We start from the raw sequence: 13,155 nt of genomic DNA, 5'->3' as shown, positions 1-13,155 counted from the left end.
CGAGATAATGCAAATAGCAATCAAGTGTTTGAATGGGAGTCAAACCAAGGGTAACTTATAAAAGGGTTATATTTACTTTTTTTTTTTTAATTTGTACTGAGAAGTCCTTGGGCTGCGTTACTTGATGAAATCCTTCACTCTCTTACCTTGACCCCTCCCTACATTCTGTACAGTTGTCGGATTCAGTACATGTCTTGCAGTTTTCACTGCATTTCCGGCAAAGATTTTTCTCTGTTAAAAAAGAAAAAGTAACAAGGTTGTAAGTCAGTTTTGGTCAGCTGGATTCCATCAAAGCATATGTTCTAACGTTTGCTAATGTATGCTATAGTACTCATGGCCTTGAGTAGGAAACTGTAGGAAAAGCCGCAGACTCAGCATTTGCTACCACTTCTCAGCAAACCAAATACAGGTAGGAACTATATAGCACGGGGTAACATCTTAGTGATATCTACCATTTTATAGACAAGAGAACTACAGCCCACTTAATTCTTAAATAGTTTATTGGTTTTTTTCTTCTTCCCATTCTCTTTCCCAAGCAGGGTTTCCTAACTTCCTACAATGAAAATCTCACTCATGAAGCTGGGGCAATGTCACTACGAAGTGTTGAGAAGCAACACTACCAGCTGAGGGATGGAATGGTAGACCCCATGCTCACAGCTTTAAGGACTACTCTGACGAACTATACTAGAAAAGAGAACTTGCTTTTAAGATTGCAAGGTAAGGGTTGATTATTTCTTGCATTGTTTAGTGTCTTAAACTTTATAGCAGCTGGAGACTTGGTACCTTCTCTGAGATGCCAGTGGATTCTAACCTCATGTGTATGTAGACTTGAATGAAGCTTTGTCTATAGGCTTCTCTATCTGCTCTTTATTTAGCTGGTGTTCTTCAGGGTTCCACAGAGAAGCACTACTTTAATGGATCCCTCTAAGGACCTCCTGGAAGTCCATTTCCTTTCTCAATTCTGAGCCCCTTGGCCTGAAATATGAAGTCCTTTACAATCTATGATCTCCCCCTCATAGTGTCATTGAGACTACTGGACATGGCATAGGCTCTGAAGCCAGAGGACCTAGATTTGTGTTATGCTTTTAGCATCTCCAGTGGGCAAGTTCACAGTCTCTGTTCTCCCATTTGTTAACTAAATATTACAATAATGCGTACCTCTCAGCTTGTCTTGAGGAGTTAATGACATTATTCAAGGGAACTGTAAATATGTTGGCGGTAATTACTGCTAGTCACGATCATACATAATCCCTATGTTATACGTAAATGGACTCATTAAAGGAGGAAATTAAAACAAAAGGCAATTGCAGAGAAGGAGAGAGATGCACAGACCACTTGTATCAGCAAAGTAATTGTTTAAACAGCCTTCTTTAATTATCTACCTTCCAGGCTCTGGCAAAAGAACTGGTTCTCTCAGTTATCTTTATCCTATCATATACCATCTAGAACCAAATTCCTTTTCCAAGGCTCAGCCTTCTTGAAAGAATTTTGAATTTTTTCTTCAGGAAATACTACTTATTTCTGATCCCTTTTCTAAAAATTTTTATTGAGGTATAGTTGATTTACAATGTGTTAATTACTGCTGTACAGCAAAGTGATTCAGTTATACATATATACACATTCTTTTTTATATATTCTTTTCCAATACACATTCTTTTTTATATATTGTTTTCCATTATGGTTTATCATAGGATATTGAATATAGTTCCCTGTGCTATACAGCAGGACCTTGTTGTTTATCCATTCTATATAGAAAAGCTTACATCTGCTAACCCCAACCTCCCACTCCATCGCTCCCCCTTGGCAAGCACCAGTCTGTTCTCTATGTTTCCGATTTCTGTTTCTGTTTCATAGATAGGTTCAGGTTCATTTGTGTCTTATTTTAGATTCCACATATAAGTGATACATATGGTATTTGTCTTTCTTTTTCTGACTTACTTCACTTAGCATGATATTCTCTACTTGCATCCATGTTGCTGCAAATGGCATTATTCTTTTTTATGGCTCTGAGTAGTATTCTATTATGTGTGTGTGTGTGTGTGTGTGTGTGTGTGTGTATACACACACACATCTTCTTGATCCATTCATCTATCTATGGACATTATGTCTTGGCTATTGTGAATAGGGCTGCTATGAACATAGGGGTGCGTGTATCTTTTTGAATTATAGTTTTGTCTGGATATGTGCACAGGAGTGAGACTGCTGGATCATATGGTTGTTCTATTTTCAGTTTTCTGAGGAATCACCACACTGTCTTCCACAGTGGCTGCACCAACTTATATTCCCATTAACAGTGTAGGAGGGTTCCCTTTTCTCCACACCCTCTCCAGCATTTGTTATTTGTAGACTTTTTAATGATGGCCATTCTGATTGATGTGAGGTGGTACCTCATTGTAGTTTTGATTTGCATTTCTCTAATAACTAGCAATGGTTGAGCATCTTTTCATTTGCCTATTGGCCATCTGTATGCCTTCCTTGGAGAAATGTCTGTTTAGGTCTTCTGCACATTTTTCGATTTGGTTATCTGTTTTTCTCGTTGTTGAGTTATATGAGCTGTTCTTATATATTTAAGCCCTTGTCTGTCGCATGATTTGCAAATATTTTTTCTCATTCCATACGTCGTCTTTTCATTTTGTTTATGGTTTCCTTTGCTGTGCAAAAGGTTGTAAGTTTGATAGGTCTCATTTGTTTATTTTTGTTTTTATTTCTACTGCCTTGAGAGACCAAAGAAAGCAGTGATATGATTTATGTTAGAGAATGTTTTGCCTATGATCTCTTCTAGGAGTTTTATGGTGTCATGTCTTATGTTTAAGTTTTTAAGCCATTTTGAGTTTATCTTTGTGTATGGTGTGAGAGTGTGTTCTAACTTCATTGATTTACATGCAGCTGTCTAACACTCCCAACACCACTTACTAAAGAGACCGTTTTTTTCCCATTGTATATTTGTGTCTCCGTTGTTGATGATTAATTTACTGTAGATGCGTGGCTTTATTTCTGGGCTCTCTATTCTGTTCCATTGATCCATATGTCTGTTTTTTGCCAATACCATGCCGTTTTGATTACTGTAGCTTTGTAGTATTGTCTGAAGTCTGGGAGGGTTATGACTCCTGCTTTGTTCTTTTCTTCAGGATTGCTTTGGCAATTCTGGGTCTTTTATGGTTTCTTATGAATTTTAGGATTATTTGTTTTAGTTCTGTGAAGAAATTCATGGGTAATTTGATAGGGATCACATTAAATCTGTAGATTGCTTTGGGTAGTATGGCCATTTTAACAATACTAATTCTTTCAATCCAAGAGCATGGAATATCTTTACATTTCTTTGAATCATCTTCACTTTCCTTTATTACATGTTTTATAGTTCTCAGCATATAAGTCTTTCACCTCCTTGGTCAGGTTTATTCCTAAATCTTATTTTCGGGGGTGCAATTTTGAAAGGTATTGGTTTTTTACATTCCCCTTCTGATATTCATTGTTGGTGTAAAGAAATGCAACTGGTTTCTGTATGTTAATCTTGTATCCTGCTACCTTGCTGAATTCGTTTATCAGTTCTAGTAGTTTTTTGTGGAGTCTTTAGGGCTTTCTATATATGTAATCATTGTCATATAACATATAGCATATAACGACAACTTTACCTCTTCCCTTCCAATTTGAATACCTTTTATTTCTTTTTCTTGTCTGATTGCTGTGGCTAGGACTTCCAATACTATACTGAATAGAAGAGATGAGAGTGGGCATCTCTGTCCTTCTCCAGATTTTAGCGGGGAGGCTTTCAGCTTTTCACAGCTGAGTATTATCTTGGCTGTGGGTTTGTCATAAATACCTTTTATTATATTCCACCTCCCCTTAAAATTTTTATTTTATATTGGAGTATAGTTGATTAACAATGTTGTGTTAGTCTCCGGTGTACAGCAAAGTGATTCAGTTACACATATACAGGTATCTATTCTTTTTCAAATTCTTTTCCCATTTAGCTTATTACAGAATATTGAGCAGAGTTCCCTGTGCTGTACAGTAGGTCCTTGCTGGTTATCTATTTTAAATATAGCACTGTGTGCATGTCAATCCCAAACTCACACTCTATCCCTCCGCCCGCCCACCCTTCCCCCAGTAACCATAAGTTCGTTCTCTAAGTCTGTGAGTCTGTTTCTGTTCTGTAAAAAGGTTCATTTGTATCATTTTTTAAAAAAGATTCTGCATGTAAGTGATATCATATGATATTTGTCTTTTTCTGTCTGACTTAGTTCACTCAGTATGACAATCTCCAGGTCCATCCATGTTGCTGAAAATGGCATTATTTCATTCTTTTTTATGGCTGAGTAATATTCCACTGTATATATGTACCACATCTTCTTTATCCATTCATCTGTTGACGGACATTTAGGTTACTTCATGTCTTGGCTATTGTAAATAGTGCTGCAGTGAACATTGGGGTGCATGTATCTTTTTGAAGTATGGTTTTCTTGGTATATATGCAGGAGTGGGATTGCTGGATCATATGGTAGCTCTATTTCTAGTTTCTTAAGGAACTTCCATACTGTTCTCTATAGTGGCTGTACCAAGTTACATTCCTACCAACAGTGCAGGAGGGTTCCCTTTTCTCCACACCCTCGCCAGCATTGTTTGTAGACGTTTTGATGATGGTCATTCTGACGGGTGTGGAGTGATATCTCATGGTCGTTTTGATTTGCATCTTTCTAATTACTAGTGATGTTGAGCATCTTTTCATGTGCCTCTTGGCCATCTGTATGTCTTCTTTGGAGAAATGTCTATTTAGGTCTTCTGCCCATTTTTTGATTGGGTTGTTTGTTTTTTTGATATTGAGCTGCATGAACTGTAAATTTTGGAGACCATTCCCTTATGGTCACATCATTTACAGATATTTCTCCCATTCTATGGGTTGTCTTTTCAGTTTGTTTATGGTTTCCTTTGCTGCACAAAAGCTTTTGAGTTTAATTAGGTCCCATTTGTTTGTGTTTGTTTTTATTTCTGTTACTCTAGGAGATGGATCCAAAAAGATATTGCTGAGATTTATGTCAAAGAGTGTTCTGCCTTTGTTTTCCTCTAAGAGTTTTATACTGTCTGGCCTTACATTCAGGTCTTTAATCCATTTGGAGTTTATTTTTATGTATGGTGTTAGCAAGTGTTCTAATTTCATTCTTTTACATGTAGCTGTCCAGTTTTCCCAGCACCACTTATTGAAAAGCCTGTCTTTTCTCCGTTGTATATTCTTGCCTCCTTTGTCAAAGGTAAGGTGACCATAGGTGCATGGGTTTATCTCTGGGTTTTCTCTGGGTTTTCTATCCTGTTCCATTGGTCTATATTTCTGTTTTTGTGCCAGTACCATACTGTCTTGATTACTGTAGACTTGCTGTATAGTCTGAAGTCAGAAATCCTGATTCCTCCTGCTCCGTTTTTCTTTCTCAAGATTGCTTTGGCTATTTGGGGTCTTTTGTGTTTCCATACAAATTGTAAACTTTTCTGTTCTAGTTCTGTGAAAAATGCCATTGGTAATTTGATAGGGATTGCATTGAATCTGTAGATTGCCTTGGGTAGTGTAGTCATTTTGGCAATATTGATTCTTCCAATCCAAGAACATGCTATATCTTTCCATCTGTTTGTGTCATCTTCGATTTCTTTCATCGGTGTCTTATAGTTTTCTGAGTACAGGTCTTTTGCCACCTTAGGTAGTTTTATTCCTAGATATTTTATTCTTTTTGATGTGATGGTAAATGGGATTGTTCCTTTATTTTTCTTATCTTTCGTTGTTAGTTTATAGAAATGCAACGGATTTCTGTGTATTAATTTTGTATCCTGCAACTTTACCAAATTCACTGATGAGCTCTAGTAGTTTTCTGGTAGCATCTTTAGGATTTTCTAGGTATGGTATCATGTCATCTGCGAACAGTGACAGTTTTACTTCTTCTCCAATTTGGATTCCTTTTATTTATTTATTTTCTTCTATGATTGCCATGGCTAGGACTTCCAAAACTGGGTTGAATAAAAGTGGTGAGAGTGGTCATCCTTGAATTGTTCCTGATTTTAGAGGAAATGCTTTCAGCTTTTCACCATTGAGTATGATGTTAGCTGTACGTTTGTCATACATGGCCTTTATTATGTTGAGGTAGGTTCCCTTTGTGCCTACTCTCTGGAGAGTTTTTATCAGAAATGGGTGTTGAATTTTGTCAAAAGCCTTTTCTGCATATTCTGAGATGATCTTGTGTTTTTTGTCTTTTATTTATGTGGTGTATCACATTGATTTGTGTATGTTGAACCATCCTTGTGAATTTGGGATGAATCCCACTTGGTCATGGTGTATGATCTTTTTTATGTGTTACTTGATTTGTTTTGCTAATATTTTGTTGAAAATTTTTGCATCTATATTAATCAAAGATATTGGCCTGTAATTTTCATTTTTGGCAGTGCCTTTGTCTTTTATTGGTATATGGTGATGGTGACTTCATAGAATATCTCTGGGAGTGTTCCCTCCTCTTCAATTTTTTTGGAAGAGTTTGAGAAGGATCGGTATTAAATTCTTCTTTGTATGTTTGGTAGAATTCACCTGTGAAGCCATCTTTCCTGGACTTTTGTTTGTAGGCAGTTTTTAGATTACAGATTCTATTGCACTTCTAGTGATCAGTCTGTTTAAATTATCTACTTCTTGATTCAATTTTGCTGAGCTCTGTGTTTCTAGAAAGTTGTCCATTTCTTGTAGGTTGTAGAACTTGTTGGCATATAATTGTTCATAGTATTGCCTTATGATTTTTTGTATTTTTGCAACATCAGTTATTGCGTCTCATTTTTCATTTCTTATTTTGTTTATTTGGGTTCTCTCTCTTTTCTTCTTCATGAGCCTGGCCAGAAGTTTGTCAGTCTTGTTTATCCTTTCAAAGAACCAGCTCTTGGTTTTATTGATTTTTTTCTATTATTTTTTAAATCTCTATTTCATTTATTTCCTCTCTGATCTTTATTATTTACTTCCTTCTGCTGACTTTAGGTTTTATTTGTTCTTCCTTTCCTGATTCTTTTAAGTGGTAGGTTAGGTTGTTTGAGATTTTTCTTGTTTTTTGAGGAAGGTGTGTGTCGTTATGAATTTTAAGAACTGCTTTTGTTGCATCCTATAGATTTTGTGTGGTTGTTTTTATCATCATTTGTTTCAAGGTATTTTTAAATTTCCTCTTTGATTTCATCGTTGACCCATTAGTTTTTTGTTTTTTAATTATTTATTTTTGGCTGCGTTGGGTCTTTGTTACTGCATGTGGGTTTTCTCTAGTTGCCGTGAGTGGGGGCTACTCTTCATTGCGGTGTGTGGGCTTATTGCAGTGGTTTCTCTTGTTGTGGAGCCCAGGCTCTAGGCGCGCAGGCTTTATTAGGTGTAGCACACTCGCTCAGTAGTTGTGGCTCACGGGTTCTAGAGTGCAGGCTCACTAGCTGTGGTGCACGGGCTCAGTTGCTCTGCGGCATGTCGGATCTTCCCGGACCAGGGCTCGAACCCATGTCCCCTGCATTGGCAGGCGGATTCTTAACCACTGTGCCACCAGGGAGGTCCTGACCCGTTAGTTTTTTAGTAGCATGTTGTTTAGTCTCCATTTCATCATTGTTCTCTGATTTCTTTTCCTGTGGTTAATTTCATGCCATTGTGGTCAGAAAAGTTGCTTGAGATAATTTCTGTACTGTTAAATTTGTTGAGTCTTGTTTTGTGCCCTAGGATGTAGTCAATCCTAGAGAATGTTCTATGTGTACTTGAAAATAATGTGTATTCTGTTTTTTTTGAATGTAATGTCCTGAAAATATCAATTAAGTCTAAATGTTCTATTGTATCATTTAGGATCTCGGTTGCCTTATTGATTCTCTGTCTAGAAGATCTGTCCATTGATGTGAGTGGGATGTTAAAGTCTCCTACTATTATTGTATTCCTGTTAGTTTCTCCTTTTATGTGTGTTAGTATTTGTTTTATGTATTTGTGTACTCCTACATTAGATGCATATATGTTGACAAGTGTTCCATCCTCTACTTGTATTGGTCCTTTTATCATTATATAGTGTCCTTTTTTATCTTTCTTTATGGCCTTTGTTTTAACGTCTATTTTGACTGCTATGAGTATTGTGACCCCTGTTTTCTTGTCATTTCCATTTGCATTAAATATCTTTTCCTATCTCTTCACTTTCAATTTATGTGTGTCCTTTGCCCTAAAGTGGATCTCTTGTAGGTGGCATATTGTAGGCTCTTGTTTTTTATCCAATCTGCCACTCTGTCTTTTGATTGGAGCATTTAGTCCATTGACATTTAAGGTAATTATTGATAGATATGTATTCATTTTAAACCTTGTATGTATCCATTTTAAATGTATTTTAAACCTTGTAGGTAACCATTTTAAACCTTGTATGTATCCATTTTAAATGTATCCATTTTAAACCTTGTTTTCCCATTGACTTTATATTTCTTTTTTGTCCCTTTCTTTTTTTCCTTTTGTGGTTTGATAATTTTCTTCTGCATTATACTTATGTTCTCTTCTTTTTGGCTTTTGTGAATCTACTGTACATTTTTGATTTGTGCTTAGCCTGTTTTTCAAGTATGTTAACCCCTTCCTATACGTACTTGCCTTAGACTGGGAGTCGTATAGGCTCAAACACATTATAGGAGGAAAAAAATCTACATTTTTTACTCTCCTTCTCCTCATTTTATGATTTTTTCTTTTTTGTGTGTGGTACGCGGGCCTCTCACTGCTGCGGCCTCTCCCCTTGCGGAGCACAGGCTCCGGACGCGCAGGCCCAGCGGCCACGGCTCATGGGCCCAGCCGCTCCGCGGCACGTGGGATCCTCCCGGACCGGGGCACAAACCCATGTCCCCTGCATCGGCAGGCCTACTCCCAACCACTGCACCACCAGGGAAGCCCTCATTTTATGATTTTGATGTCTTCTTTTACATCTTCATCCTTTTGCTGTTCATTATGGTTATCATCACTTTCACAGAAATTTTTTGATTTTTAAAAAAATCTGTGTCTGGCTTATTTAAGTGATTTACTTTCCAGTTGTGATTTTCTCTTTCCTACAGAGTTTTAGTTCTTTTCTATTTAGAGAAGACCTTTCAATATTTCTTTTGGGATCAGTTTAGTACTGCTGTATTCTTTAGGTTTTGCTTGTCTGAGAAATTCTTTCTCTCTCCTTCTTTTCTAAATGATAATCTTGCTGGGTAGAGTGTGCTAGGTTGCAGATTTTTCCCTTTCAGGACTTTGAATATATCTTGCCACTCCCTTCTGGCCTGCAATGTTTCTTTAGAGAAATCAGCTGATAGCCTTATGGGGGTTCCCTTGTAATTAACTCTGTTTTTCTCTTGCTGCCTTTACAATCCTCTCTTTAACTTTTGCCATTTTTATTATAATATGTCTTGGTGTAGGTCTGTTTGGGCTTATCTTGTTTCGGACCCTCTGTGCTTCCTGTACCTGGATATCTGTTTCTTTTTTTAGGTTTGGGAAATTTTCAGCCATAATTTCTTCAATTACATTTTTGATCCCCTTTTCTCTTTCTTCCCCTTCTGGAATCCCTATTATGCATAGATTGGCATGCTGTATATTATCCCATAGGTCTCTTATATTGCTTTCATTTATTTTTCTTCATTTGGCTTTCTGTCTGCTGTCCTGATTGGGTGATTTCCATTATTCTATCTTCCAGGTCACTTACTCATTCTTCTGCATTATTCATTCTGCTATTCATGCCTTTAGCTCAGTTTTGTCTCTGCAAATGAGTTTTCTAATTTTTCTTGGTTCCTATTTATAGTTTCTAATTCGTTTTTACAGTATTCTGCATTCCTGCTGATAGCCTTTCTTAATTCCTTCAGTATTTTCATTATCTCCTTTTTGAAATTGGTGTCTATTAGACTGAAGAGGTCTGTTTCATTGTTTGTTCTTTCAGGGGAATTCTCTTGGTCTTTTAACTGGGAATGGTTCCTCCCCTACTTTATTTTACTTATATTTCTCTTACTCTGTGAGTTTAGGAGAAACAATTATCTACTGTGGTCTTGGAGGGCTATTTATAGGTGGGGGCTATTTATATGTGGGGGCATCCCTGTGTAGCTTGTGTGGGTTTAATATATTTGGTGCGAGGGCTGTTTTTAGTAGAGATGCCTGTTGCCTCTTTCCTCAGCATGTGCTGATCATTAGCCCCTTAATATGGGGTATGCAGATGTGATGGCTGGTGCCATTCCTGGGGTTCTTGGTGGCGGTGGCAGCTCAGGTGCGCCCCCGGAGTACACCATGGTGGCTTAGGCAGCTCATGACCACTTCTGGGGTCCGGGAGGGTGGTGGTGGCTTGTGACCTCTCCTGGCATCTTTTCCAGGGCTCAGCCTTCCTGATTGAATTTTGAATGTTTTCTTTAAGGAATACTACTTATTTCTGATCCCTTATGTCCCCTCCCCATTCTCATTTTTCCCTTTCTTCGTCACATTGCAGCTTATGTTCCAAATTTTGGGGAAAATAAAAACTACTGGAGAACCCATCCCCATTGCTCTAAAGGGTAAGCCAAGAGCCCCATCTCCCTCATAGAGAAAAGCCTGCTTTTGAATGAAGAGTGAATTTGACTTGTTAAGTAGCAAAAGTATCCACTTCAAAATTCTTGCCTGTTTGTTTGTTTTTTTTTTTTAAATCTCTTGTTCAGACAAATTATCCAGAGCTCAGAAATACAGCAAAAGATACCTGCAGCCCTTGTCAGGGCCATACCAGAACACTGTCAAAAAGAGGTGTACCCAAGGATTATGGAATTCTCCAGGCAATGTACCTTTGTTCACTAATGGCATTTGATTAGAGCCCACATTCTGTGAAGCCACATGCTAATTTACAGATTTCTGTTTGATAAAGTTCCAAATGATTTCTGTCCATTTGAAAAAATAACCCCCCCAAATTCTAATTGTATTGCCATGCAGGATATTATTCAGTTCTGTCTCTAACTCATTTTGCCTTTCCTGGTGGACTAAGATACCTGATAGTCTTTGAACCCACTTATCACCTTGTAGGTTTCCTCATTAATGGGTTAGGTAAGTCACTGACATATTTCCATTCTCCATTTACATGAAAGTCTCGTTTTTAACCTTGTCGATATCGTATAGGGGCCTGCTTCCTTTGCGTAGTGCGCAGAAAAGAGCAGGCCTGGCTGCTATCCTTATAAGGTTGGCCCATGGCTGACATCTGGGAAGTTGGATTTTATGAAGTTTCCCACCACCCTGATAAGAGTGGCTCATGGAGCCTAAACAGTTTGTACAAACAACATGGTTTGCGTTGAATACCAGCTTTCCTTCTAGGAGTCTGGAATTTTGGTATGTGCCAGGTACAGGGTGCCTTCATAACCAGGCCCTAATAACAACCCCGGGTCCTGAGACTCCAGGGAGGTTCCCTGGTAGATGGAGACATTTCATACATGTTGTCACAAATTGTTGCTGGGGGAATGAAACGTATCCTGTGTCACTCCATTGGATGAAAACTCTTGAAAACTTGCACCTGGTTTCCTCCAGACTTTGTCCCATGTGCCTTTTCCCTTTGCTGATTTTACTCTGTACCCTTTTACCGTAATAAGTCATAATTGTGAGTTCACGAGTACAATGATATACTGAGTCTTGTGGGTCCTCCTAGCAAGTCACTGCTTCAAGGGGTCCTCGGGCTCATCCCCAGATTCAGTTAGTTATAGGCATTTTTACATAAATTATTTTTTTGCAGATTTTTCTACAAATTCATTTTCACAAAACAATTGTAAAGTGTTCTCTTAAAAACTGCCTAGATCCTGTTTGATGTTAAGGCCCAGATTTCATGGAGGAGGACTAGCCCTCCCAAGATCAATCAAGTGAAAACCTTACATTTCCTCTCTAAAAACCAAATTTTGGAATCGACTCACTGGTGTCCTGATACGATCCATCAGGGCAGTGAGTGACACAACTGTTCGTTTCCTCATTCAGGAAGTATCCATATTTACAGGACAGGCACTGGTCCCCATGGCTCCCAAAGCAGGACTCGCAGTTGGGGGCACACTTTCTGCATCGCTTCTTGTCAGCGTGGTAGTGGCCAGAGGGGCAGCTGGAGACACAGATCCTGCGTTGTGGAATGATAAGAAAGAAGGGCAGCGTCACCAGAGATTCAGTCCTGAGTGAGTGAGGTGCTGAGCACATAGCTGTCCTCACTCTCAGAATCCTTTTTAACCATGATGGTAACACCACATCCAAAGGGCCAAATTCTGTTGGTTAAAGCCTTCTCCTATGTAGGGTGCTGACGTAGCACTGTAGTTACATAATACCAAGTCCACCAAGTAAGGCATGTCTTGGTCCAAACCATCATCTTCCAGTTCGGGTCTAGCTCTTTAAAGGGGATGATGGTTAGAAACTGAGTCTCAACAAGAAGGTTGTGCTGTTGGGTTGAAGGGAAAACACGTGCAAACCATGATTTTATGCAAAAAGGCCCTAATAAGGGGTTACTTCTATTGTTGTGTTTGTTATATGAATCCTGTGTGTATGGGTGGTGAGGGTGATGGTGGTTGTATGCTACTGTCTAAATTAATATAAATATATTTAGAGAGTTCCCTAGTGGTTAGGATTCCGGGCTTTCACTGCTGTGGCCTGGGTTCAGTCCCTGGTTGGGGAACTGAGATCCTGCGAGCTGTGCGGTGTGGCCAAAAAAAAAAAAAAAATGTATGTTGCTTATGATAAAAAAATGACTACCTTGCTTGCCCATAACTGAAGGTCTGGGCTTTATGTATTCATTTAACAAGTACTTACTGAGTACCAATTAAACATCAGGCATTTGCTAAGTCTAGGAGCTAATGAGAGGGGCTGAGGTAGCCAAGGGGCTTTCCCTTTAAGGAATTTATTCTTTTTAATAAAAAAAAATTTTTTTAGACATTTAAAAAATTTAATTTTATATTCGCTTTAAGGAATTGAAATTCCAGCATGGATGTGAGAGGAACAGGACCACGCCTGGGTGACTGGAGTATGGCTGCACTGCAAGTTGGCTCCCTGTGAGTTTCCTCCTGAAAGAGGAGGGGGAGGTGGTAGGGATGTGAGAGACACGCCTGGAAGAGCACAGCCTCTGATGGGCAGTCACTGTTCCCTGGCCTTCCCTGTGGGTACATATCTGCTTGAGTCAGAAGCCAGGGGCTCAGAAGCGCAGGGTCCAAGCAGGC

The 13,155-nt window shown here is 38.6% G+C and overlaps 1 protein-coding gene across 3 annotated transcripts in view; it reads right to left on the bottom strand.

Moving 5' to 3' along the window:
- PCSK5 (proprotein convertase subtilisin/kexin type 5) overlaps positions 1–13,155 on the bottom strand; it is a 445,528-nt gene that overhangs the window by 138,376 nt on the left and 293,997 nt on the right. For all 3 annotated transcript variants that reach the window (XM_049710824.1, XM_033440255.2, XM_004276376.4), the window contains exons 16-17: positions 11,878–12,071; positions 147–231 (exon numbers count right to left, since the gene is read on the bottom strand). In XM_049710824.1, the coding sequence (XP_049566781.1) occupies positions 147–231; positions 11,878–12,071 (279 nt within the window). The remainder of the gene's footprint in view (positions 1–146; positions 232–11,877; positions 12,072–13,155) is intronic.

Source organism: Orcinus orca, chromosome 6 (assembly GCF_937001465.1).
Source record: "Orcinus orca chromosome 6, mOrcOrc1.1, whole genome shotgun sequence".
In the NCBI taxonomy this organism is placed as follows: domain Eukaryota; kingdom Metazoa; phylum Chordata; class Mammalia; order Artiodactyla; family Delphinidae; genus Orcinus; species Orcinus orca.
The sequence above is the reverse complement of the archived record's forward strand: the minus strand, read 5'-3'. Positions and strand labels throughout refer to the sequence as shown.